The sequence below is a fragment of the Frieseomelitta varia genome, unplaced genomic scaffold (genome assembly GCF_011392965.1).
Source record: "Frieseomelitta varia isolate USP_RPSP 00005682 unplaced genomic scaffold, Fvar_1.2 scaffold_580, whole genome shotgun sequence".
Lineage (NCBI taxonomy): Eukaryota > Metazoa > Arthropoda > Insecta > Hymenoptera > Apidae > Frieseomelitta > Frieseomelitta varia.
In genome coordinates this window covers 357,449-383,556 of record NW_025110346.1, presented here as the reverse complement: position 1 = coordinate 383,556, position 26,108 = coordinate 357,449, and the positions used below count along the sequence as shown (strand labels likewise).

The 26,108-nt window shown below is 30.2% G+C and overlaps 11 protein-coding genes across 14 annotated transcripts; 7 read left to right on the top strand and 4 right to left on the bottom strand.

The window, feature by feature from the left end:
• The first annotated feature begins 589 nt into the window (after positions 1-589).
• LOC122534226 (rhodopsin, long-wavelength) lies at positions 590-3,468 on the top strand. The gene is made up of 6 exons (XM_043664659.1): positions 590-777; positions 1,340-1,670; positions 1,796-2,043; positions 2,148-2,406; positions 2,492-2,658; positions 2,740-3,468. The coding sequence occupies exons 2-6, from the start codon at positions 1,347-1,349 to the stop codon at positions 2,876-2,878; spliced, it is 1,137 nt and encodes a 378-aa protein (XP_043520594.1). The 5' UTR covers positions 590-777; positions 1,340-1,346; the 3' UTR covers positions 2,879-3,468.
• On the bottom strand, positions 3,306-5,645 carry LOC122534225 (rhodopsin-like). Its single transcript, XM_043664658.1, has 8 exons — positions 5,195-5,645; positions 4,854-5,092; positions 4,675-4,781; positions 4,488-4,594; positions 4,231-4,378; positions 4,046-4,159; positions 3,810-3,976; positions 3,306-3,709 (listed from the first exon to the last, which is right to left on the bottom strand). Exons 1-8 carry the CDS (start codon positions 5,365-5,367, stop codon positions 3,595-3,597), a joined length of 1,170 nt encoding a protein of 389 aa, XP_043520593.1. The 5' UTR covers positions 5,368-5,645; the 3' UTR covers positions 3,306-3,594.
• Positions 5,646-5,768: 123 nt separating this feature from the next.
• On the bottom strand, positions 5,769-6,958 carry LOC122534230 (COMM domain-containing protein 2). Its single transcript, XM_043664664.1, has 5 exons — positions 6,659-6,958; positions 6,508-6,585; positions 6,359-6,441; positions 6,110-6,283; positions 5,769-6,037 (listed from the first exon to the last, which is right to left on the bottom strand). Exons 1-5 carry the CDS (start codon positions 6,723-6,725, stop codon positions 5,831-5,833), a joined length of 609 nt encoding a protein of 202 aa, XP_043520599.1. The 5' UTR covers positions 6,726-6,958; the 3' UTR covers positions 5,769-5,830.
• A 388-nt stretch (positions 6,959-7,346) lies between these two features.
• On the bottom strand, positions 7,347-8,454 carry LOC122534263 (prefoldin subunit 6). 2 transcript variants are annotated; one of them, XM_043664733.1, is made up of 4 exons: positions 8,236-8,454; positions 7,971-8,040; positions 7,682-7,877; positions 7,347-7,607 (listed from the first exon to the last, which is right to left on the bottom strand). In XM_043664733.1, exons 1-4 carry the CDS (start codon positions 8,236-8,238, stop codon positions 7,478-7,480), a joined length of 399 nt encoding a protein of 132 aa, XP_043520668.1. In that variant the 5' UTR covers positions 8,239-8,454; the 3' UTR covers positions 7,347-7,477. The 2 variants fall into 2 exon arrangements, with proteins under 2 accessions (XP_043520668.1, XP_043520669.1); XM_043664734.1 differs by lacking the exon at positions 8,236-8,454 and adding an exon at positions 8,162-8,180.
• Positions 8,455-9,033: 579 nt separating this feature from the next.
• On the top strand, positions 9,034-10,796 carry LOC122534259 (splicing factor 3A subunit 3). The gene is made up of 2 exons (XM_043664728.1): positions 9,034-9,303; positions 9,372-10,796. The coding sequence occupies exons 1-2, from the start codon at positions 9,091-9,093 to the stop codon at positions 10,662-10,664; spliced, it is 1,506 nt and encodes a 501-aa protein (XP_043520663.1). The 5' UTR covers positions 9,034-9,090; the 3' UTR covers positions 10,665-10,796.
• A 377-nt stretch (positions 10,797-11,173) lies between these two features.
• Positions 11,174-14,312, top strand: LOC122534255 (serine/threonine-protein kinase grp). Its single transcript, XM_043664722.1, has 7 exons — positions 11,174-11,692; positions 11,830-12,053; positions 12,132-12,452; positions 12,737-12,940; positions 13,527-13,765; positions 13,835-13,969; positions 14,060-14,312. The coding sequence occupies exons 1-7, from the start codon at positions 11,631-11,633 to the stop codon at positions 14,243-14,245; spliced, it is 1,371 nt and encodes a 456-aa protein (XP_043520657.1). The 5' UTR covers positions 11,174-11,630; the 3' UTR covers positions 14,246-14,312.
• Positions 14,313-14,499: 187 nt separating this feature from the next.
• LOC122534207 (glucose dehydrogenase [FAD, quinone]-like) lies at positions 14,500-17,221 on the top strand. The gene is made up of 11 exons (XM_043664599.1): positions 14,500-14,686; positions 14,828-15,027; positions 15,099-15,207; positions 15,268-15,399; positions 15,457-15,572; positions 15,637-15,804; positions 15,891-16,044; positions 16,108-16,268; positions 16,439-16,616; positions 16,703-16,907; positions 16,980-17,221. Exons 1-11 carry the CDS (start codon positions 14,533-14,535, stop codon positions 17,167-17,169), a joined length of 1,767 nt encoding a protein of 588 aa, XP_043520534.1. The 5' UTR covers positions 14,500-14,532; the 3' UTR covers positions 17,170-17,221.
• Positions 17,222-17,338: 117 nt separating this feature from the next.
• On the bottom strand, positions 17,339-18,331 carry LOC122534219 (splicing regulator RBM11). The gene is made up of 2 exons (XM_043664645.1): positions 18,131-18,331; positions 17,339-17,843 (listed from the first exon to the last, which is right to left on the bottom strand). The coding sequence occupies exons 1-2, from the start codon at positions 18,218-18,220 to the stop codon at positions 17,361-17,363; spliced, it is 573 nt and encodes a 190-aa protein (XP_043520580.1). The 5' UTR covers positions 18,221-18,331; the 3' UTR covers positions 17,339-17,360.
• Positions 18,332-19,032: 701 nt separating this feature from the next.
• On the top strand, positions 19,033-22,511 carry LOC122534206 (origin recognition complex subunit 1). Of its 2 annotated transcripts, XM_043664598.1 has the most exons (6): positions 19,034-19,890; positions 20,104-20,796; positions 20,856-21,129; positions 21,200-21,465; positions 21,533-21,816; positions 21,896-22,511. In XM_043664598.1, the coding sequence occupies exons 1-6, from the start codon at positions 19,061-19,063 to the stop codon at positions 22,060-22,062; spliced, it is 2,514 nt and encodes an 837-aa protein (XP_043520533.1). In that variant the 5' UTR covers positions 19,034-19,060; the 3' UTR covers positions 22,063-22,511. The 2 variants fall into 2 exon arrangements, with proteins under 2 accessions (XP_043520532.1, XP_043520533.1); XM_043664597.1 differs by having other exon boundaries at positions 19,033-20,796.
• Positions 22,371-23,171, top strand: LOC122534218. The gene is made up of 2 exons (XM_043664644.1): positions 22,371-22,629; positions 22,754-23,171. The coding sequence occupies exons 1-2, from the start codon at positions 22,371-22,373 to the stop codon at positions 23,098-23,100; spliced, it is 606 nt and encodes a 201-aa protein (XP_043520579.1). The 3' UTR covers positions 23,101-23,171.
• A 175-nt stretch (positions 23,172-23,346) lies between these two features.
• On the top strand, positions 23,347-25,884 carry LOC122534220 (guanine nucleotide exchange factor MSS4 homolog). Of its 2 annotated transcripts, XM_043664646.1 has the most exons (3): positions 23,347-23,596; positions 23,842-24,060; positions 24,145-25,884. In XM_043664646.1, exons 1-3 carry the CDS (start codon positions 23,471-23,473, stop codon positions 24,211-24,213), a joined length of 414 nt encoding a protein of 137 aa, XP_043520581.1. In that variant the 5' UTR covers positions 23,347-23,470; the 3' UTR covers positions 24,214-25,884. The 2 variants fall into 2 exon arrangements, with proteins under 2 accessions (XP_043520581.1, XP_043520582.1); XM_043664647.1 differs by having other exon boundaries at positions 23,352-23,596; positions 23,842-24,778.
• The last annotated feature ends 224 nt before the right edge of the window (positions 25,885-26,108 follow it).

Sequence of the window (26,108 nt, the reverse complement as noted above, 5' to 3'; positions counted from 1 at the left end):
AATTCTCATGATGTTGATGAATTCACGAAAAAAAAAAAAGAAAAAAACAATCAATTCTCGGGAAATTCGCGCGAAATATCGAAAGATCTAAACGGCCAGAGGTAAATAAGAAGTGTACGATACATACGCTGTCATAATAAGCTTCTTACAGCATGAAACCATATTAAAGTCTACATAAAACTTATACAGATCTCGAAATCGCAGGTCTATCGATATATATATACGCCTGAATGTTTCATTTCGAATCGGGAGGAACGGACGAGGAAGGGAAGACGAACGGGTGGCGCTCGTTTCTTTCTTCGAATGTGTTTGAACAATTTCAAGAAGCCGAAGGCAACGATTACCGTAGGATTATGGTTCGAAATTGAATATAAAACAGTATAAAACGATGTTAGATGAAGGGTACCAAAGGATAGATGTTCTATTCCTATTTCAGCCTCGTAAGGTTTCTGTGTGCGGCGCTGAAGATACACCAAGGTATTCTTAAATCCTCGTTAACTTAATAAAGTCCTTCTTAAGACTGTTTACCGTCTTAGATCATAACAACATATAGAAAACTAGACGTAAGGGTACATATGGCTGGGTCGAAGCAAGAGGTTGCTTCATATTTAAACAGAAGTCGAACGGCGCTGACACGAGCCGCATCCAACAGTGGACCTAACAGCCTTCCTACATCCTTCTGTTAAATTCTTCAAAAAAACCTTCCAACCGAAATCAAACTGAGACGTGTGCTTGGATTAGTTCGTTCTATCACGATTTTCTCCAAGTAGCTTAAAGGTGAGACGTAGAGGCGGTGTGACGATGTTTCGATTTCACTTCGTGCGCTGTTTGAACGAACCTGGTGTATTAAAAATTTTTCTGCACTGTTGCCGTTTTATCAGATAGTTTTCCTTTTAAACACAACACGGATTTAGATAGTTGGTTATTTTGTTCAAATGTCTAAGCTTGATGGAAGTTTCTTTGTTGAAGAGATTGAGAACAAATTAAAGAGATAAGGCAGTTCGAATAAATCTTCAGCTTTCTTTTTGTTAGTTTTTCTTTTTGACACTGTGTAATTTACTTTAAGTACAAACAAATGATTTGCTACAACGCGCACTTGTTACAAGAATACTAATAATACTAATAATATCGCGAAGTTACGGTCGACCGTAGATTGGATAATAGAGGCTCAGCTATGAGTTAAATAGATACAAACGAAGTGCAGATAAAATTCTACTTATTGTTGAATGACAACTTTAAAGCACTAGTACGAACGTTTAAATAATCAAAAGAAAAAAAAGAGGGAGAAGAGAGAAAAGAGGGCATGCAGTCTTAAAGCAGTCGTTTGAACATTTTACAGAGTCAAGATGCTTCCTGTTTCGGGACCCAGCTACGAAGCCTACTCATATGGAGGTTCAAAGTTTGGAAATCAAACGGTGGTTGACAAGGTTCCACCCGATATGCTCCATCTAATCGACGCCCACTGGTATCAGTACCCACCTCTAAATCCAATGTGGCATGGAATCCTTGGATTTGTGATAGGTTTGCTTGGTTTCGTCTCAGTTTCGGGAAACGGCATGGTCGTCTATATATTTCTTTCGACAAAGAGCCTTCGTACGCCAAGCAATTTGTTCGTAATCAATCTTGCCATCAGCGATTTCTGTATGATGTTGTTCATGTCTCCACCTATGGTGCGTAAAACAAGCTTTTACTTTTATTCTATTCAATCACTGAGACAGCTCGGATCGGCTATGAAAATGATAATGCCAACTTAAACGTGTAGTAATAAAATTCGATACGATTCGCTGTTCGATAGGTGATCAGTTGTTACTACGAGACATGGGTACTTGGACCTCTCTTCTGTCAAATTTACGCGATGTTGGGCTCGTTGTTCGGATGTGGCTCCATATGGACAATGACGATGATTGCGTTCGATAGATACAATGTGATCGTTAAAGGTTTATCCGGTAAGCCATTAACCATTAACGGAGCTCTCCTCCGTATACTGGGCATATGGGGGTTCTCTCTGATTTGGACGATCGCGCCTATGTTAGGCTGGAATAGGTAAATCGCTTAATCGTGATAACGTTCTTGTTGTCGATAAATCTTATTGACATTTCATTCGAAAGTTGATTACGAATAACAAAATGTACGATTCTCCCCTTTAGATATGTACCAGAGGGTAACATGACCGCATGTGGTACCGATTACTTCAGCAGAGACATAGTGTCTGTTTCTTACATTATATTATACAGCATCTGGGTTTACTTCATTCCGCTGTCCCTTATTATCGGGAGTTACTGGTACATCATCCAAGCGGTAGCTGCCCATGAGAAGAATATGCGCGAACAAGCCAAAAAGATGAACGTGGCATCTCTCCGATCATCCGAAAATCAAAATACTAGCGCGGAGTGTAAATTGGCGAAAGTATGAACACCTAATTTCTAACGCAGTGAATACTTAATTTTTAATTCTCTTTCATTTGTAACGAAATGTTTTATAATAATTCTAGGTTGCCCTTATGACAATCTCTTTATGGTTCATGGCTTGGACTCCATATCTGGTCATCAACTGGTCTGGCATCTTCAATCTTGTTAAAATCAGTCCGCTTTTCACCATCTGGGGCTCTCTGTTCGCCAAAGCCAACGCAGTTTACAACCCAATCGTTTATGGAATTAGGTAGATATGATTTCATAAATCTGAATGAATATGAAATTATTTAAACGTAATATAAAATTTTATTATCCTTTTTTTTCTCAGCCATCCGAAGTACCGAGCTGCATTGTTCGCGAAATTCCCATCATTGGCATGCGCCGCTGAACCAGCACCAGCAACAGACGCTACATCAACCGTTTCCGGTACAACTACTGTTGCGGACAGCGAAAAATCCAACGCGTAAAAAAAGAATATGCTACGGCTACACCTTACTTTTATTTGATCCATGCATAACGCAGAAGATCAGGAATTAACAATGAGTATAGATTAAAATATACCTCATTAGGTAAGGATAACAGCAAGTTTTATTACAGACACGATTTGTAAATATTAACATCCGACATAACAAATCTTTTTTATCGATACCAAAAATATTAATGCGGTCAATCAAATATCCAAAATTAATGCACTTTAAATCGAATGTGTTCAAACATTCAGAAATACAGTCTAACAAGTTGCACATCTGATTCGGTGAAGAACAACTCCAGTATACGAAATTATTGTATACGTAATATTGAATGAACAATATTTGAATCGCCTGTAACTGTATGTATGATTTGCATTTCACCACAATGCAAATCATTTTACATCAATTCATAGGTATGATTTCAATTTTGTACATTTATTGCGTAACAATATACATGGTCACTTTGGTATAGCAGGTACCAGCTCTATGTTTACTAGATTAGTAAGCACATCACATTACTATGAAATATGGAGGGAGCATCTGTATCTTAATTTTATAAGAATAAATAAATTCTGCAAGCAGCTGTATCCCTTTCATTAATCCCTATAAAAGTGCGATCACTTCCTTAAATTAATTTTCAAATAACATTTAATTTACAAAAGATTCTGCATATTTACAAGAAAATAGAAAGACATTTAACTTTTTGCTTCGTTTTATGAGTTTCCACCACCTTCCGAAGGTTTCTCTCCTCCAGCGGCTTGTTCTTCCGTTGAACCACATACTAAAAATGGTAGCTTTTCCTTTAGCGCAGCTCTGTATTTTGGATGACTGTACGGCACATTTAAAAAATATATTGTTAACATTATTTTTTTATTCATTGTTTTTTATTAAAACAACACTAATGATCTTGTATGTATTGAATATGTACCTAACTCCATAAACAATCGGATTATATATCGCATTCGCTTTTGCAAAAAGTGAACCCCATATGGTAAAAAGGGGTGTAATCAGAGATCGATTAAATATTCCAATGTAATTGATCACGAGATACGGTGTCCATGCCATAAACCACAGCGATATCGTCGTTAATGCTACCTAAAAAATATGCGTGTATGTTTTTATAGAATTAAAAGTAATACTTTAAGATAAATAATAATACGGTACCTTTGCTAATTTTGCTTCAGCACTAGGACCACCTTGATTTTCTCCAGACCGCAAAGAAGCAACATTCATTTTCTTTGCTTGTTCTCTCATCCCTTTTTCATGTGCTGCGACAGTCTATAAAATAATAATAAATTTATATATATATATATAAATACACTAAACTAACATAATTTTGAAATACTTACTGAGACAATAAAGTAATAACTGTAAATAATGGTAAATAATGGAGTGTAATAAACAAAAACAGAATAAACCAATATGTATGACTTAGAACTCCAATCTTGCGTTAAATAATCTGTTCCACATGCTGTCATATTACCCTCTGGAACATATCTAATTTATAAATGCAGTATATTAATAATTATTATATTTCAGATACGTTGTATAATAATCAAAAATTATGTAAAATATAAAAATATATTTATTATAGTCAAAATATTACCTATTCCACCCTACTAGAGGTAAGATTGTCCATATTGAACCAAAAGACCAAATACCTAAAATTTGAACGATAGCTCTTTTGATGGTAAGTGGAGTTCCAGACATTCCCTAAGAATATTTTACTTTTTTGTAATATTATTGTAATTATTAATATATCTATTTATATATATGTGCAGGTGCATATATACCTTCACTATAACATTATACCTATCTAAAGCAATAGCTGTCATGGTCCATATAGAAGCACATCCACATAATGATCCAACCATTGCATAAATATCACACATTAAGGTACCTAATAAAAATTATCAAATTAAAACACAAAAGTTTTGTGTCTTTCTATAATTGTATAATCAAAATTTCTTACCAAGAACCCATGTTTCATAGAAACAACAAATTACCATAGGAGGACACATAAAACCCATCATAATGAAATCGGAAAAAGCAAGATTTACTACAAGAAGATTACTTGGTGTTCTTAGAGCGGGTGTCATTATAAATACATAAACCACTACACCATTTCCACACCATCCTATAATACCTAATATTATCATAACTAAGCCTAAGATTTTATGCCATAATGGATGCAACGGCGGAAACTGATACCTATATTTTGAAATTAAAAAAAAATAACATTAACATTCATTAGATTATTACATTAAAAATAATAAATGAATAATAAATTAACAATAAAAAATAATAAATTACCAATATGGATCAATCAAATGCAATATATCTTCAGGTACTTTACTAACAACTGTTTGATTATTGAAACGCATCAATTGCCTTGCAAAATGTGGTCCAGTAGTAGTTGCTAGGGTGGAAATGTTTAAAGGCATGGCTCCAATAAAACAAGGAATTGTTGTATTGAACGTATCCATTAAAAACTGATTTTTACAAACAAAATTCAAATTCACACTAAACTAAAATTTTGTATAACACAGTCCCCTTTTACTATTCACATTCTATAACTGCAACTGTAACCAGAAGTTCTAAAACATCCTCTTTTATATGCTTGATAAAGTAAGATCCAATAAAGTCATCCAATAAAATATTCAAATGAATTCATCTACAATCCTAATAAATGCATTTGTATTGCTCTTACATAGGTTTTAGTGTAGTATGACGTATGAATAGTACCGTCATTTTAAATTTAGCATAATCTGATCAAAGTGAAACATTATGTATGCTCTTAAATATAAATTGGAATAATCAATATCGATTCAGTTATCACATGATGACATATTATAAATGTAATTAAAAAGAAAATAACTTAGATATATTCAATGTATATAATTTATATATTTTATTGTATTTATACACTTAATTAATAGTACAGTATTATTATTTTATTGCTCTTGAAAGTCTACGAATGTGCTGACTGTAACCTTCTTGAAGAGCCTCTTCTAATTGTTGCGTTATGTGTGCTAGATTAACAGGGTCAGTTTGAAGTAATACATGCTCAATGTTCTCATCCTTGTCAGAATTCTTTATTGATAAATCCAATGTAATAAGTGGGGCAACTTGTTTCAACAATGCTCTTGAAGCGATCTATAAAAAGGTGCATCGTATACAATATAAAACTCTGAGGATACAAAATTCAAAGACAAAATAATATAATACCTGCACTTCAAATCTCCATTCCATATCATGGTATTCTGGCAATTTAAATCCAATATCTTTGAGTGTATTTGATATTTCATCTTTTTTAACATTATATAATTTACTTAATATAACTTCTTGTTGTTCCGAGAAACCTAAAGATATTATTGAATCTCTAAAATCCTCAGAATTTAACTGGAAAAATTACATATTTGTTAAATGATATCGTATAAATTAAGAGGAGTACAAGTAAAATGATATGTTATATACCTTATATCTACAGCTTTCTATTAATAAATTAACAAGTCCTTCCACCGAATTCTTAATTACGCTTACTTCAACATCCAATTTTTCTAAAAAAATAATTCAACAACAACATTAGACGTTTTTTTTCCAATTATTACAATATTTCTACTTACGAGCTGCTGCGTTATATAATTTAGTATTTGGTCCTTTCTGTAAATAATCTAGAGCCAACTTACAAAAATCCTGTAAAACTGAAAAAGAATACGTGATTATTATTTTAAAATATATAAATAAAGCAACAATAAAAATGATAATTTTACATACCTTGCGGTGTATGCCCCGTAAGAAGTAATACATGTTTTTTATGATCTGGCTTTAATGTTAATAACATTATGTTACTTTCTATAAAAAGACACTGTGTAATTGTTTATATTAAATTTGATATGTGAATAACGGAATTGTCAATCATAAAACTTATAAGCGATGAACGAACCGCCATATTTCTGTGGAAAATCGCCGCATGTCACATGCTTTCACTTTCGAGATATTATCATTTAAAGTTCATAACCAGTTTTTCTTATTAGCAATACCTTGCTCTTTTTTAACGGTATGAATCTGTATTTATTTTCATTCATTCTTTCGTTATAAATATATATGCTCTATAATCCGTTATTGCATAAACAAATTTTTTAAAATTGTGATATTTGGCATCTTTTTTTTACAGTTACAGATTTATAAATGTAGTACTTCACATTTATATTCTTGGATTATGAAAGAAATATAAAAAGCATCAAACTTTTTATTTATATTAAATACATTACAAATTTTGACTAGAATAAATTTTACAATATATTACACAATACATAGGAATATACCATATATTCTATAAATATTTAATACACACACAAATAACACTAGGTTAAATAATTTTAATAGCTTTCCAATATTATTACAATTTTATTTTCAAGCTTTAAAATAACTGTAAGTGCATTAGCGTAAATAAAATAATATGAAAGCTTCACAAAAAATTTATTAACAAATTTAATCAGGAATAAAGATAGTGATATTTATGGTTACATGATATTTCTTATTTTGTGATATTGATATAACAAGCGACAACATATAAGTTCTTTATATATAAAATTATGCTTTTGGTTGAGACAGGGACGCTTTCATTTGGGCTTGTTGGAACATCTGTTGATATTTCTCCAATGTTTCACAATGTGTATCTTGTTTTTTATCTAATGTAGTTATTAGCTCGTCTACTCTTTTCCTACAATTACAATGTAATTAATAATCAATTTTGATTTTCTTACATGCATGATATTTTTGTATCTAATGATTTACAATTCAGAGGTGATATATTCCATTCGCTTAGCAACATTTTGCTTAGCTTCTTCCACATCTTGCTTTATGAGAACTGGTCCAATTAATTTAAAAACATCATCCTCTGGTTTCAAAAGATCTAACTCTTTTTTAACTGCAATATTCTCATTTAATTGTCCATCCAGCTGTCGTCTTTGATTCAATGCTTTGTGGTAATCTGATACAAACAGACTCTATGTATAACAGGATATTTAATTAATTACAATAAAATTGCACAAAATATATTAATATATAGAAATTAATATAATACCTTTTTGAACCTGCTTATATTTGTCTATCTCTGTTTTCAAATTTTTTTGAATTTCTTCTGTCATATTTGTCTGAAAAAAGAAATGTATTAATAAGAAAAAGGTTATATGATAAGAAGGTTAAGTAAAACATAAGTATCATATAATACTTTGCATATTAAATGCATTTTATTATAAAAACGTAAATAAACACCATTTTTTTTTAATATGCGAATTGCAAATTATAATTGTCCGAAGTTTTTACTTTTTATTTTAAAAATATTTTACCATGTCAGAATAGTAATGTTTTAAACACTTTCTCAGTGACTATACGATAGATATTTGCTAGTAAAGAATAAAAAACGTAGGAAATTTTATTATATAGATATTCCTTTTAATTGAATTTCTTTAATCTATTTTGTTTCAATCTTCGCAAATGTTGGCTAATTTAAACGTGTATTCGTTATATGACACATCCATAAACATCATAGGGATGTACAAATTAGGAAAAATCGACTGTGTGAAGTAACTAAATAACTTTTTCATTGCGTTATGAATTAACTTTATTCAAAACAACGTGATTTTTAACATTTAAAAATCACATATTTTTATAAAATATAAAGAAATTAGAAAAATGAGAGAATATAATAAGATTTCAAGTATGTAGTTAGATTGTGTAATTCATCAATCTTTCAAAAATCTGATTTAAAATCCGATACTGATATTCCAAATACTAAAATTTTGCAAGATGTAGTTATAAACTCTATTTAAAAATTAAAGAATCTTATATTCTTCTTTTTCTTTTCTTTCAAAGATGCAACAAAGATTGGAATTATTGGATTAAATATAGCTAAAAAGATATCAATATAGGATATATCAGGTGAATTTGAGAAAAATGCAAAATTATTTTATATTTCATATTTTGTTGATAAAATCAATTGTATAATCAAATTAATAAATATTTTTTCAATATTACATAATTTTCATTGCTTTAAATTAAATCTCTATACTACCTTTTGTAATGCTCGCTAGATGGTAATACAGTAAGTGACTCAAATTTCTCTTCTACGATATGACATCTATATGAAATTATTAAATTTGTATGTTGTATGTCGACAACTTGTTTTCATATAACCAGGAAAGATGGAAACGATCCTAGAACAACAACGGCGTTATCATGAAGAAAGAGAAAGGTTAATGGATGCAATGGTGAAAGAGATGCTTTACAAAAAACCAGGACATAGAGAGAGTATAAATTCGGAACATCGGTTAAAAATGTTACTCGATCAGTACATGGATAGTACATCGCACTTGCAGGATTTGTACGAAGATAAAGATGGTCAAAGAAAAGAAGAAGTAAGTTAAATATAGTTTATTTATTGATAGTTTATTTACAATTGAATAATTAAATCTTTATTGTTTAGGTACAAGCACTTTCTGGACCAAACGAATTTTCTGAATTTTACTCAAGATTGAAATCTATAAAAGAGTTCTATCGTCGACATCCTAATGAAATAAGCATTCCAATGTCTGTGGAATTTGAGGAACTAGCTAAAATGAGGGAAAATCCAACGGAGGAGTTATCAAATCTTGTTGAATTTACAGATGAGGAGGGATATGGGAAATATCTTGATCTCCACGAATGTTATGAAAAGTACATTAATCTCAAAGGCATTGAAAAGATAGATTATATTATGTATTTATCAACTTTTGATCATCTGTTTGACATACCAAGAGAAAGGAAAAATGCTGAATATCAAAAATATGTGGAATCTCTGTTGGATTATTTAACTGATTATTTAAGTAGAGTTAGGCCTTTACTTGATATAAATGCAGAATTGGAAGAGGCGAACAAAGAGTTTGAAACACAATGGGAAAACAATACATTTCCAGGATGGCCAAAGGAAACTGGTAGTGCTCTGACTCACGTGGGTGCTCATTTGGAACTTTCTGCCTTTTCTTCGTGGGAAGAGCTTGCATCGCTTGGTTTAGACAGATTAAAGTCTGCGTTAATGGCCTTGGGTTTAAAATGTGGTGGTACGTTAGAAGAGAGGGCTCAAAGACTTTTCAGTACAAAGGGGGAAGCATCACTGGATCCGAATTTATTAGCTAAGAATAACAGAAATAGAAAGTCTGGGAAAGGAAGAAATTCTGAAAAGCAGAAAGAAATTGCACATTTGGAAGCTCATGTTTACAAACTTGCAGAATTGGTATCGACCCAACGTGTAGCTACAAAAGAGAATGTTCAAAGAAAACAAGCTAGAACAGAAGGTGAAAGAGGAGATTCTGATGCTGAAGCTAGTGCTAGTGAGTCTGAAGAAGAGGATGATAACGAAGTCCCTTATAATCCTAAAAACCTTCCCCTTGGTTGGGATGGTAAACCTATACCATACTGGTTATACAAATTACATGGCTTGAATATTAGTTACAATTGTGAAATATGTGGAAATTTCACATACAAAGGACCAAAAGCTTTCCAGAGACACTTTGCAGAATGGAGGCATGCGCATGGTATGCGCTGTCTTGGTATTCCAAATACTGCACATTTTGCTAATGTAACACAAATAGAAGATGCCTTAGCCCTATGGGAAAAATTGAAAGCTCAGAAACAAGCGGAACGTTGGCAGCCAGAGCAAGAAGAAGAATTTGAAGATTCTCTTGGAAATGTTGTTAATCGTAAAACATATGAAGATTTAAAAAGACAAGGTCTTTTATAACAATATTTCAGCACATTAGAATATCCCATACATCTCAATTGTTTATTTATTATATGTCTATTATAATCCATAGTAATATCATTTGTAATATTATGTATATTAAAATCAATTTAATAAATATCTTTATAAGAACTCAAAGCAGCATTTTTAAAATATTGTAATATATGTTCATTATTTGTTTTATGTACACATGTAAATAAAGTTTAATAAAAATTAATTTTTTTAAAAATAAAATTTTTAAGAATTATAAAAATATTGCAAAAATATTCAAATATTATATTACTACAAAAAAATTTCAATTTAATTTTATTTTAGATTTTAAAATCTATGCTTTTTAACATTAAAATCGTTTAATTTTTCAAATTAATGTTTTTGAATTTATATTCAACAACTAAATGTCCGTTTATAAACCAGGGACTTTGAGGTTCTTTACAAATTTTTCTGACCAATGAGAATGCAGTAATTTTATACCCAGAAATTCTAGAGTATATGGTTCATCGTTTTCTAGAGATGAATACCTCTTTTAATGTCCTATAACGTAACGTACTTTGCTACAGTAATTTTTGCGATCTTGCGAAGAAAATATTTTAAGTTATTGACAATTTCTTTTTCGGCTTATTGTTAACAAGATTAGTAAACCACGATTCAAAGAAAAATCAAGCAATTCTATGAGCATACACTTTTAAATGTAACTTGTTATTATATTACGTTCGGTTCGATCGAAAGCACGATGTTTCATCGACGTGATTAAAACCACGTGCTTCGAGAGACCGACCGTTTTTATAAGATGTAATATATAATGTGAGCATTTTATTGAAACAGAATTGCTGTTGTATTAATTTGGATTAATTATCTTAACAATTATTCTTTCTTTGTAAAAGAAATAATTATAATCGGTTTATAAACGAATATTAATCAGAGAAGAAAAATTCTTGCTATCATTGTAAAACGGTATGCTGAAACAGAATGACGGAGTTCGTAGAAGGTTGGTTACTCGGACATACTTTGGGAGAAGGTGCTTACGGCGAGTAAGTTCCTATATTTTAAATTTATACAAAATTAACTCCTATTTTAGATTAATAAAATGTTTTTGTATTTCAGAATATTGAAAATATTCTTTCTGAAAGGTCTTTTACTACTATCTAATTTCGTTTTTTATTTTCAGGGTAAAAATGGTTGTAAATAAAACTACAGGTGTGGCAGTTGCTATGAAAATGATAGATTTAATAAAGCACCCACATGCCCAAAAATCTGTTCGTAAAGAAACTACAATTCACCGTATGCTCTCTAATCCTCACATTATACGATACTTTGGGAAACGTAGTGAACCCAATATGGAATACATATTTTTAGAATATGCGTCAGGTGGAGAACTTTTTGATAAGATTGGTGAGATATCAGATTAATTATGCAAGACAAAACTTAAAAAATTATAGTATTATGAGATTTTTGTTTGATTCAAAATAGAACCAGATATTGGTATGCCAGTTTGCCAAGCACAGAGGTATTTCAAACAATTAATCTCTGCTGTAGAATATCTTCACAACAAAGGTATTGCGCACAGAGATTTGAAACCAGAAAATTTGTTATTAGATGAACATGATAATTTGAAAGTTTCTGATTTTGGTATGGCAACAGTATATCGTTTACATGGCAAAGAACGTTGTTTAGAAAACAAATGTGGAACATTACCATATGTAGCTCCTGAAGTGTTATCGGGTTATTATCGTGCAGAACCAGCTGATACATGGTCATGTGGTATAATTCTTGTAGCTTTACTAAGTGGAGGTAAAGTTTATGGCAAAATTTACTTTAAATTATAAAATATTATTTGTCTGAATGGTAAATTTCAATTAATACTAACATGTGAACATCTTTAACTAACTAATGTATAAGTAGTTCAAAATATTTCATTGTTCAAATGTATATTACATTGTATAAATTGTTGATATGGATGATAATCCCTAATTTGTAAAATGCAGACCATAAAATGTGATCCTTAGTGTGGTGGTTTAAGTCTAATGTATAACTTACATTTCTTAGTTTTTAACTGGTCCATATCTGAACTATAGAACTGCCTTGGGATCAGTCCTTGGCAGAATGTCCGCAGTATAAGGCATGGAGAGATAGAAAATACATGTCTATTAAGCCATGGCGAAAATTGGATAATTTTTCACTGTCTTTGATAAAAAATATTCTTATGCACTCACCAGAAAACAGATTTACTATAAAGGATATTAAACAACATAGATGGTTCATCAAAAATTTCGAGGAAGGTATGCATCGATTTGTATATATAAGCTATTGTATGTTTATGTTTGAATGTGTAAATCTTCTACAAAGCTTCAATATGGGTATGATAAAACAAATATTTACTTAGTCAGGTACTGAGTGACTCTGAGTACATATTAAATTACTCAAAGCAGCTTGGTACCTAACTGAGTGGATATTAAATACAACTTCTGATGTATGAAGTAAGTATATAATAATCCGGTTTTTAATTGTTATTAGATATTAAATAAATACATTAAAATATAATCAATATCATAAGTTTTCAAGATAATCAAAGCTTTTGCCTTTACTTTGGTAATACAGCTCTATGATTTTAATTAAGGATCATAAAGCTAGATTACCAAAGCAAAGAGCACTAGCATTATGCATCCAAATAGAATATTAACTATTTCGGTTGGCATATGTATTTATGCATATACATACATGTACATACATATGTATATTTCATACAATATGTTATTATTGTCAATTGTTCTTTGTATTTTTATGATACAATTTTGAATAATGTGAGACATAAATTATAAACAAATATAAAACGGTAGTCAATAAAATTAAAATTCTGTATAATAGCTGGGAGTATAGAAGGATATGTTCGATCTGATGAAATTGATTCGAAGCAAATACTACAAGATGAAAAGTTAGCAAGATTCTGTCTATCACAACCAGAATTACCTGCAATAGAAAACGCTAATCCAGTACAAATTAACTTGGAAGAACGACCTGGATTTTCATTCTCGCAACCTGCGTATATAGAAGATTTATTGTTATGCACACAAGTACAAAATAAACCATTTACTCAAGCAAGTCAGGTAGTACATATTTTAAACGACTAATGGAATTTACATTTCATCTTTCATAATTTAATTTTATGTTTACAGCAAACTACTTTCCAGCGATTAGTACGACGTATGACAAGATTTTTTGTTAAAACCGAGCTGAAATCAACTATGGAACGTTTACTAAATTGTCTAAAGAATGAAAATTATACGTGTCGAATTAATAATGTTGGCATAGTAAGTTATAAAATTATCATTTAAGAATATTGAGAATATTATAGTATCAATTATAAACAACTCATAATTTACGCGATTATCTTTTTGCAGATCACTGTAATAGCAGTCGATAGAAGAAAGATGCCTTTAGTCTTTAAAGCAAATACTGTTGAAATGGATGGAAAGACATTAGTTGATTTTCGATTGTCTAAAGGCTGTGGTCTAGAATTTAAACGAACATTCATAAAAATTAAATCTTTACTAGACGATATTATATTAAACAGGCCTATTTTATGATCTATTGTTGAATGCATGCCTTAATATTGTACACAATTACATTTTTTAATAAATTTTCTATATCTTTCTAAAAATATTTTTTTATTCCTTTTTGTATGTTTATTTTTTTAATTTTTACTCTTTTATTCAATTGTTCAATAACTAAATGAAATACATACATATAAACTAAAGATGATTATGTATATTTTTATGAATATTCATAAATTTTTGGTTTCCTTCTATCAAAAACCGTACATGCCGACAGAGATGTTTCAAATGTTTCTTAACCTCAATTTTTAAGTGTTACTATGGTGTTCTTTTTACACTGCATCATATTTATAATTACTAGTGTAATTGTATTTATGTTTTCTAGCTATCTTAATTTTACATATTTTTTTGATATTTATAAACAATGGTATTTTAATGACATTAATGATTTCCAATTGTACGATTTTATTATTGGTAAGTATCATATAAACATGTATATTTTCTATATATATTTTATAATAAATAATTTAAATATAATTATGAACATACATGTAAAAATTAATTAAAAGAAAAAAATAAATCTGGTAAAGTTAAAAATATTATTTTCCTATTCAGTTGGAGCTGGTACTGCAGGTGCAACTTTAACTGCAAGATTAACTGAAGATGGATATAAAATATTGTTACTGGAAGCTGGAGGAGCTGCACCACCTTTTTCGGATATTCCATTGTTAGCTCCTCTTATTCAAAATACTCCATATGACTGGCAATACATTACTGTACCACAACAGAATGCTTGCAAGGGTTTAAAGAATAATGTATAATATGTAATTAGTAATTACAATGTTATTAAAACATGTTATTAAAATTTTTTTACAATTGCTAATAGCAAAGCAAGTGGCCAATGGGTAAAATCTTTGGTGGAACTAGTAGATTAAATTATATGCTCTATGTACGAGGACATCCCTTGGATTATGATTGGTTTCCAAATTTGATTGGTAATTAATAAAGCTTATTATTAGTCTGTATTTACTATTGTAATTTTAAAATATTTTCAGAACCTATTAAAAGAAATAATACAATGCATATAAGTGATTTGGAATGGAATACTGGTCTTGCTGATATAATTTTAAAAGGATTGCAGGAATTGAATCAAGATATTGGCAATATCAATGATAATTTCAAAAATGGTAATTATTAAGCAAGAAATAAAAGATATTTGTGATTTGATTGTTTGATTGATTTAGGTTTCATGAAAGCACAATTATTTATGGAAAATGGGAAACGGTGGAGCACAGATAAATTATTATATAAATATTTAAAAAATAAGCTGACCATTATTACTCATGCTCATGTTGAGAAAGTAAGTTTAAAGTCAAATTTGTAATAATTCCAATTTTCATATTGTCAATATAAATTATTTTAAGGTGTTAATGGAATCAAACAGAGCAATAGGAGTGCAGTTTATTGCATTAAATAAGACATTTAAAGCAATTGCAAAAAGAGATGTCATTCTCTGTGCTGGTGCAATTGGTACACCAAAAATATTAATGCTTTCTGGTATTGGGCCAAAAAAACATTTGGAAGATTTAAAAGTAAAATTTACTTTTTAGATATTAGTTTCTTTATATATGTTTTATTATTTTCTGTAATGATATATATTAATTCATGTTATTTTTAGATAAATGTTATTAAAGATTTACCAGTTGGTCAACATTTAGTAGATCATGTACTTACTGGGATTGATCTAATTATGCTTAATAAAAGTACAGGTTTCAGTATGACTAGTACTTTGAATCCTATGTCAGCATTAAATTATTTTCTTTTCGGAAAAGGTAAGATTTATTTAAAATTGAACATTGCCGTCATTTATATACTTTTTATACATTTTATGTTAGGACCTTGGACATTCACAGGAGTTGAAGTTTTGGGTACATTTCATAGCTCTATGCAGAAAAATACATCAAGTATACCAGATTTACAAATAATGGTAATGCCACTTGGGTTATCAAGGGATAATGGTGTTGTTTTAAAAGAAGCTATGGGAATTTCTGATGAGGTATATTATAAAATTATAAATATAATATATATAAGGTATATTACAAAATTATAAATTTATAAATATTATTATTATAAATTTATTAATATATAAATAAATTTATAATTCCATGAATTTTATCTACTATTAATTATGTATTAATCAAGTATAATTGAATGTTAATTTTATAGGTATACAACGAATACTTTGCCCCTAATTCATATAAAAACACAATAACTATTGCTCCAGTGTTATTACATCCAAAAAGCGAGGGAGAAATTAAATTAAGAAGTAATAATTCTTTTGAGTTACCTTTAATTGATCCAAAATATTTTTCAAATATGGATGATATTGCAACTCTTATAGATGGTATTATATTCAATTAAGATAATATAATACATATAATGCAATAAAACACATTATTCATAATAAAACACAGATATTAAATATTTTAGGATTGCAATTTATAAAGAAACTTGTTGAAACAAATGCTATGAAAAGTATTGGTGCATTTATTTATAAAAAACATTTTCCTGGTTGTGAAAATGAAACATTTGATAGCATAAAATATTGGGAATGTTACATACAACATTTAACTTTAACTTCATATCATCCTGCTGGTACATGTCGAATGGGTGATGTTGTTGATGAAATGTTTAAGTAAGTTATTAAATTTCTTAATTTCATAACTGTTTCCTAACTTAATAACTGTTTTTCTAAATTGTCTTATAGGGTTTATGGTACAAAAAATTTATATGTAGTTGATGCATCTGTACTTCCAGTTTTACCAAGTGGTAATATCAATGCTGCAATTATAATGATTGCTGAAAAAGCAGCACATATAATTAAACAAAATGCAAAAGTTGTAAATTATACAAAATGTTCTAAATCATATAACTATTATTATATATTTAACCATTAATATGTAATGATATTAATTAATAGTGTATATAAGAAATAATTTATTGAATGTTTTATTTTATTTTAATTTAATTTTAAATCAAAATGGAATAAAAGGAATTATGTTATGCATCATTTCATAACATTAAATATCAATAAATTTAGAAAATCAGATTCAAGATAATAACACATTATTTTATATTCTTTTATTTTTTATCTGCCATTTTTATATCTAGAGTGGTAATAATGTCTAGAAGAATTGTGATCTCTATGATGACTAGCACTTTTAGGATTTCTATCTCTCTGATAAGGATGCACCCGTCTGTATCTTCTATCATCTTTGTCACTAGAAGAAACATAATCCGAGTATTTCAGAGGTGCATCATATATTATATTTGAGACAAATGAGGTTCTTCTTAAACGAGGCATATCAGTTCCTAATAATATTTCTTGACCTAATATAAGCATTTCATTGGAATTCGCATGATGGATTAGATTCGTATTTTGTGAATTAGTTTGTCGTAATTTTATGTTTCTTCTTGCTCTCATGTTAAGAGTACGATTAAACAGAGATGTACCATCGAATAGCTTTAAAGCATACGATACAGAACAAAAATGTTTGTATGTTATGAATCCGTATGACCTTTGTTTGCCTTCATGATCTTTAGGAATAGAAACTCTTTGTATAGGCCCACCCTATAACATATTTTTGTAAAAGATTTTTGAAAATATTTTTGTAAAGGATAAAATTTTAAAATAAATTATGCAACATTATAGGTTGATTTATTTTCAGTTGAAAGTACAGCTGAAATATATAACCAAATTAATTGACATCAAATCGTGTACGAAGAAGCGCACATGAAGAATGTTCAATATAAAATTGTCGCATATGCTTTAGATGTATTTCTCCACTTACTAAAATATTCAGCTTAATAAATATTATTGGGAAATGTTTGTTTACGCAGATACATGAATCTACAAACCTGCAAAAATAATTCATATAGTATTTCTTCTGTTATTCTAGTGCTTAAATTTCCACACCAAATAGTTCTATCGTCCGTGTTAAAATCCATGAATGTTGAATATTATAAAATTTATTGAGAGTACAAAAGTAATTTCAGTAATAATTAAACGAAGTAAAAATTACGTAGAAGGATGAATGCATTCCAATGATAATTCATACGACTGACACTAGAGAGCATTATTGTTTGCACATATGTAGTAATTATGATGATAATTTAAATTTATATCACAATACTACAAATAAATAATAACTCCGTAATTAATTTTAGTAGTTTATATAAAAATATTATCAATATAACAAAATATATAATTACTAATAATAAATATCAAATAACGAAGATTAAATAATGAAAGTTAAATAACGAATGAATAATTTCTACTATGGTTACAATATATATAAGTGTCTGTAAACATTTCCATGGTAATAATAAAATTACTAACAATTTTTAAATATTCTATTGTTTATATTGAATACACATTTCAACGGAACGATTTAATGAACATAGATGTCGTTGATCTAAATTCTTCAAAGTAGAGGTCGCTACACATACCAACTATGCAAAGTCAGTACATATGAACTATTTTATTTATGATTGTGATTTGTTTTATGGTTAAAAAAGCAAAATTGGCGGTACCTGCTTATGAGAGTGCCTTGTAAAATAGTGTTTATGTACTATTTTCTTCCAAACCAGGACAATAAATGATAGAAAAAAAAGATATTTATAAAAAAAAGATAGAAACATATCTGTTTTATAAAACTATATAGAAAAATGTACAATGTAATAGAAATTATACTGTCTTGATATTTGATATTTGATTGAGTGAAATATTACGATTAGTACAATAAAACTTTTTTAAAAAAAGTTAAAAGATTCTAATAGGAAATTAAAATGACTACCAGATTAAATAAATGCTCAGAACATGAAATAACAATGATTCTTGATACAGAATCAGATTCTGATAAAGAGCAAAAACCATATGATAATATTACTTCAATTAAAGTGCAAAGAAATAGAAATTCGAATCCACGAAATGCAATACAAAACCTGTTGGATACATCTTCAGATACAGAGAATGTGTTCAAAAATTTTAAGTGTACATTGCCAAAAAATAGTATTTCTCATAAAGATAAAGTATCTCTTAGAATTAAACTTAGGAGATCTACAGAGCAAAGTTTATATAAAATTGATACAGACTCCGAGTATGAAAAGGCTATCTGTAAATCTCGTGGTTTAGGCAAATCTCGAATTCAAAGGCAGAGAAAAAAAAGTTATTCAGAAGTAGAAAGTGAAGGTTCCTATACTGATGGTAAAGACAGTTCTACAAAAAATAAGACTAACAATGACAACAAACACGAAGAAAGTGAGAATGACTTATCAAGGAGAAATAGAAATAGAAAGCCACCTTTAAGATTTTCTCATTACTATTGCGAGATACCTAGTTTGAATTCTCCGTCTTTAAGGGATAGGAAAAATATAAATTACGATGAGGATAAGTTGTTTATTAATTCTATTGTGTCTAACATGAAGACTCAAAACAAAATGTTAAAGCAACAAAGAAAGGAAGCTTCAAATAGATCCACTGGAAGACAGAATGTACAGGCTGAGCCTGTATCCTCCAATGTAAAAACTAATAAAAGAAACCGTACTCCATCTATAAAAGATGAGGAAAATGATAGTAGTGCAGATATTAAAATATCAAAAAAAAAATCATTGAAAAAATCTGAGAGTAGGAGTAAGGTGAATCATGATCCCATAAGAAATAAGAAAAACAATATTAATGATACAGATTCTAAAATATTAAATGCAAAGTTACTGAAGAAATCCAATAGATCTGGAAGCAAAAATGATAAGTTGGATCATGCCTCAATGAAAGATGAGGAAAATGTAAATGGTACAGATTCTAAAATATCTAACATGAAAGTAATCAGAAAATCTAATAAATCTGAGAGTGGCAATAGTAAGTTGGACGATGTTTCAAAAGTATATGAAACGACAAAGAAGCAAGATTCATTAATATCAGTATCTATAAGTAGCACACCTGTCAAATCTAGACAAAAAAGATTAATTTGTGGAAACATACCAAAACAGATGGACTCTGTTAATAATAATGACAATAGTAACGAGGGAGAATGTTTAACTGATTCATATAAACGTATTAAAATTTCATCAGCGATTAAAACTGACTCTGCCAACTCTACGCCTATTAAAACGAATAAACAAAAGGGTGAAATTTTTAAAGAAACATCAACAAACGTCCAGTCTTACAGTAAGAATAACAATGATGCACAGGATGAATATTTATCTGACATGTATAAATGTATTCAAATTTCATCCGCAAAGAAAAATATTTTAACCCCTCAAACGAGAAATAATATGCAGAAAAGCATTGAGCTAGGTCTAGAAAATACTCATTTGAGCACTCCAAAATCTCGTCCAAAATACAATAATTTAACACCGTCATTGGTAAAACGAAATAGTGCTCTAATAAAACCAACTACACCATTACAGGAGGCTAGATCCAAATTACACGTTAGCATTGTACCAAAATCCTTACCTTGTAGGGAGGAAGAGTTCAATAATATTTTTACATTTCTTAGAGGAAAATTAGAAGATAAAAGTGGAGGGTACGTTGAAAAAGATTGTCTCTTAAAACATTACATAACTAAATTGAAAAAATTTGCAGATGCATATACATAAGCGGAGTGCCAGGAACAGGTAAAACCGCAACTGTGAATGAAGCTGTTAGGTGTCTGCAAAAGTTGATACTTAAAGGTCAGTTAGATGATTTTAACTATATTGCAATTAATGGGATGAAACTAACCGAACCAAGACAAGCTTATGTGCAAATTTTAAAACAGCTGGATGGTAAAACAGCTACGTGGGAACAAGCGTATCATACATTGGACAAAAGATTTCGTAGCGGCACTTCTAAAATGACGTTGCTTCTTGTAGATGAAGTATAATTCTCTTTAAATATTTTACATTATTATCGTTATTTATTTGCTAATATATATGTCGGTCTTACAGCTTGACCTGCTATGTACAAAACGTCAAGATGTTGTTTACAATTTATTAGATTGGCCAACAAAATCAACGGCGCAGTTAGTTGTTATCACTATAGCCAATACTATGGATTTACCTGAAAGAGTTTTCATGGGTCGTGTAACATCACGCTTAGGTCTAACACGACTAACTTTTCAACCTTATAATTATAAACAACTACAGGAAATCGTCGTATCTCGACTTAAAGATTTCGATGGTTTTAGGAGTGAAGCTATACAGCTTGTTGCACGGTATTGCAAAACTTATATTACAGTATCGTACCTGTATTGTTATTACTTATTAAATGTTTTATTTTAGAAAAGTTTCTGCTGTATCTGGAGATGCCAGGCGAGCTTTGGATATATGTCGTCGCGCTATGGAAATCACAGAGTTGCGAAACGGCGAAACAATCTCTCTTCAAGATGTGTCAGAGGCTATATCCGAAATGATTGCATCGGCAAAAGTTCAGGCTATAAAACACTGTTCAGAAATGGAAAAAATATTTTTACAAGCAGTATCTGCAGAAGTCACACGAACTTCGATCGAAGAAGTATATTTTAAAGATGCGTACAAACAAGTTGAATCGTTGTGCTCATTTGATGGTTCGTTTATTTAATACGAGATTAGTCAATATTTGAAAAGATTATGTTTATTTATTCTTTACTTATTGTATTGTTACAGGTATTGAAATTCCCACTATAACAGAAATACTTGCAGTTTGTGGAAGATTAGGTTCTAATAGATTGTTAATATGTGAACATTCGAGGAGTGACTTATATCAAAAGATTTTATTGAACGTTTCTACGGATGATATTCACTATGCAACTCGGGAATTAAATTTAAATTGAAAATAGATCATAACTTTTTAAATGAATGAATGTATGAAACGTGTATGTGTATGTGCGAATGTATATGTGCCTTAAAAAAAAATAGAGAGTGCCTTAGTGAAGTAATTTATCAAACTTTTATTATCATTGAGTTTTGTAATATAAATTATTTATTACTAGATCGAATTATACGTATAAAATAAGCGATCGGTATCATTAACAAGTTATCGGTCATATTATACAAGTATATCGATATGTCATAAATACATATTACCGAATTACGTAATTTAAGAATCTCATCTGCAAATTTTACGGGCTATTAATAACCAATGAGAGGCATAATCATGGTTAACGAAAATTCGGTCGACAAGCAAATTTTAACGTTTCACAATGAACAAAAATGGTTGGATATTGTTAATTTGAACTGTACTTTGACTAAATTAAATAAAAGCAGATTATTTTGGGTGCTACCGACTATTAATGATTTGCATTGGATGAAAGAAGTAATTGATAAACAGAATGTGGCTGGATTAGTGAGCATAGGATGTGGTTGTGGTTTATTTGAATGGTTATTTGAAGAATATTCCGGTAAGATATTCATAAAGTATATTTATAATTTCTAAATTGTTCAGGAAATTTAATTTTCGTTCTTCATCAATATATATATTTTCGAGATAAAATTTTCCATCTTTAATTGGTTTATTTATTTAAGGTTTGAACGTGATCGGTGTAGAATTAGATCACTCTTGGTGGTGTAGTAAATATTCACCGCCATTGTTTCTAAAAAATATCGTTTTCATTCGTGAGAACGAAGACAATTCCTTTCTATCGAACGAATATGCCCTTCTATTTTGTTATTTTAACAACGCGTCGGCATTCTGCAATTATGTCGAAAATTATAAAGGGCGTCTTATTTTTGTTATTGGACCAAAATCAAACGAAGATCGTTGGACGGATCCAATGCCATTTGACAAGAAGTTCGATGAATATGGTTGGAAATTAATTGGTAAAAAAGAGATGGAACGTACAAACGACTATATTACAGTATATAATAAGTGATCGAATTTCATATAAAAAGACGGACAAAAATTTAAAAGACACGCTGATTTAATTATTTATAAAAAAAAATTTATTTTAAATTAATGGTTGGCAATAAATTTTAAAACATGACATGAAATATCAGTAAGTTAGAAGGTAGAATATTTTCGAAAAAGACGAGAAACAAGTTTGGCGCATTGCTTTGAAGCTATCTTCGATAAAACGAAATTTGATCGTTCGATTATCGAGATGTCATCGAGTTAGTATTTCTGACAGTGATAATAGATCGCAGTCCGACTAGTGCTTTTTGTTTGTCAAGTGTCAACAACATTAATGTCAAACAGTTGTGCGACTAATATTCACGAACGTCGAACGTCTAAAGTAGAAAACTATGACTACGAACGAGGATATTAGCACGTTAAAGGACCAAGATGAAAGGAACAAGCTGAAAGTTTACTGCACATTTTGCCCGTCGAAAATGCTCAACGCTGGTGTAGCCCGGCTAGTCAATATCGAGGTGAATCATTTGCTTTTTTTTTCTTAACATAAAGTGTCAATATAATAAACGTTAAATTCTCGTTAAAATCTCGTCAAGAATAATGCAGCCTTTTAGATGCATTTGAATCCTAACCTAACCTAAAAATGTTCGCATCCTTCGTAGTTCCCTTTTTGGTTAGATTTCCGTTATCGTGTAAACATAAGTTACAATGGAAGGGGAAGATACTTAGTAGCTGAGCTAAGATGCATAATGCAATATTTTAGTTTAATCTACCCTATATCCAACGTAAAGGAGAGGGTGAGGCCGATCAACAGGAACTAATAACTGATTACTGGTTGGTGGAGGACATGTATACATTTGAAAACATTGGTGTTTCACACACAGTAGACAACGTAAAGTATCTAGCGTGCGCGGATTGCGAAAGGGGTCCAGTGGGTTGGCACGATTTATCTACAAGGAAATCATACATTGCATTAAGTAGAGTTAAGCACGAATGATGTATATTAAATAAATTTGTTTTCTAATTTTATATAAAAAGGTGGCCTAATTTTTTTTTTATCTCGAAGGATCTGTTACGAAACAGAAAGAAGAAAAACAGAGTGATATTTCAGCTTTCAAAGTCTGTTACAAGATAAGAATGAAGAGAAATTGAGAAGCTCGGAGGTAGCCAGCTGTCAAAAAAGAACGACGTTGCGATTTAAGTTGATAATTTAATACTTAATCACGTACGTTACAAACACAGCCGATAAATCAGATAATCAATCGTCGTTACGATATAATAATTCATAAGTTTACGCTTACGATTAAAAACGACTTTAATAATCGCACGCATCAAGCGTGCATTCCCGATTTTATCGTAATAATGCATTGATGTTTTATATCATTGCGGTCGCCTGATCGCAAAAATGATTATTCATTGTGCATATTGGCTTAATTATTTTACGTAATGCGTTGGTAATGCGTGAATAATATCTACGTGTACGCATTCGTTTGTGTGTACGTATATGCATGTAAATCAACGTTCCTTCGAAAAAAAAAAAAAAAAAAAAGAAATAATCACGGTAACTTGAATTTTACGTGTTTTTGATATATTTAAGAAAATGTAGGAAACGAACTCTTTCGTTCATTCTTCACTGCACATTGTACATTCTTTTCGAAGAGGGAAATACGCTTGAAAATACGAACTATTTTTACAATTGATCGATCAACTTTTTCTTCTTTTTTCCCCTTGATTTTTGTGTCATTGTCAAAGAAAAGAAAAGGGTTGTTGCGTGTTTGTAGAGACTTTTGAAAAGAGTCAATTACAATTGTTCATTTGTATATTCATTATCACTTATATTCTCCTTCCATGTCGCGTTATATTTGCGTGAAACGTTGCAAAAATAGTCGTGCATTCATCCCGCCTTGCAAATGACAAAGCTTCTCTTTCTCTTCCTTTCTTTTTTTTTTTTGTTTTTTTTATTTCTCGTCTACTTCTTGCTCCGTTCTGCATTTTCATTAATCGCGCGCGAGTTTCTTTCATGTTAAACGTGCATAATACGTAATCGTGAACGAGCAATCAATTTATGGTAACTGTTAATAACGATCGCAACGGTGAACATCAATTATCATATATAATCACGCGATATGGCAACAATGATAAATTTCTCGGCACGATGGATAAAATAGCGACGAATAATAACGATAAACCTAACGGATATAAAGACATTCATAGAATAGTTGAGCTCGTAGTAAATAATAACATATTCGATAAATAGTAACGGTGAAAGGTATTGGATTCAACGATGTGGTTATTAAGTTCTACCCTAAAAAGAGAATTTTCTTTTTTTCGGAAACTGCATACATACATACATACATACATATATACACACACATATATATATGTCTATATGTATATACTCGAATGTAATATAGTAACATTGATAAGGCTCATCTAACGCTCCTCTTTCTTTTTTTTCTGCTCCTTCGCATCTTCTCGTACATGTCAGATGTGCACATTCTTTGAACATAATACAATGCATACCCTAATATACGCAAATCAATAAGCAGTCATCGATATCGTGTATCGAAGAAGTGAGTCTACATCGTACTGTTCGCGTTATATAGAATCCGTGGTTTTTTTTTTTATCCATGCCTTCGACAGATGAAGTGGAAAAGGTACAAAAATAACAAGAATAGAATCGGATAGACTAGACACAGTCGAACAAATGTACACAGTCTGTACTATCGTAAAAGTCCAATAATCGTTCGTTGCTGATTCATTGATCAACCTAATCTTCGAATCATCTCGGACAGTTATTTATACAGATATCTCCTCCAGTTTCTATAGACCTTTCGTTTTCTTTCCTCTCTTTTCTTTCTTTCATTCTTTTCGTTCGATTTCATTCCCGTTTTTTTTCTTTTTTTTTCTTTTTTTCTCCTAAAGTTATTCTTCTAGCTATCATTAAAGTGTTCCACAGCGTTTCAATGGCACTCTGAATGACTTTATTTCTCGTTTCCTCTTAGACGAGAAGGAATAAGCGTAATCAAA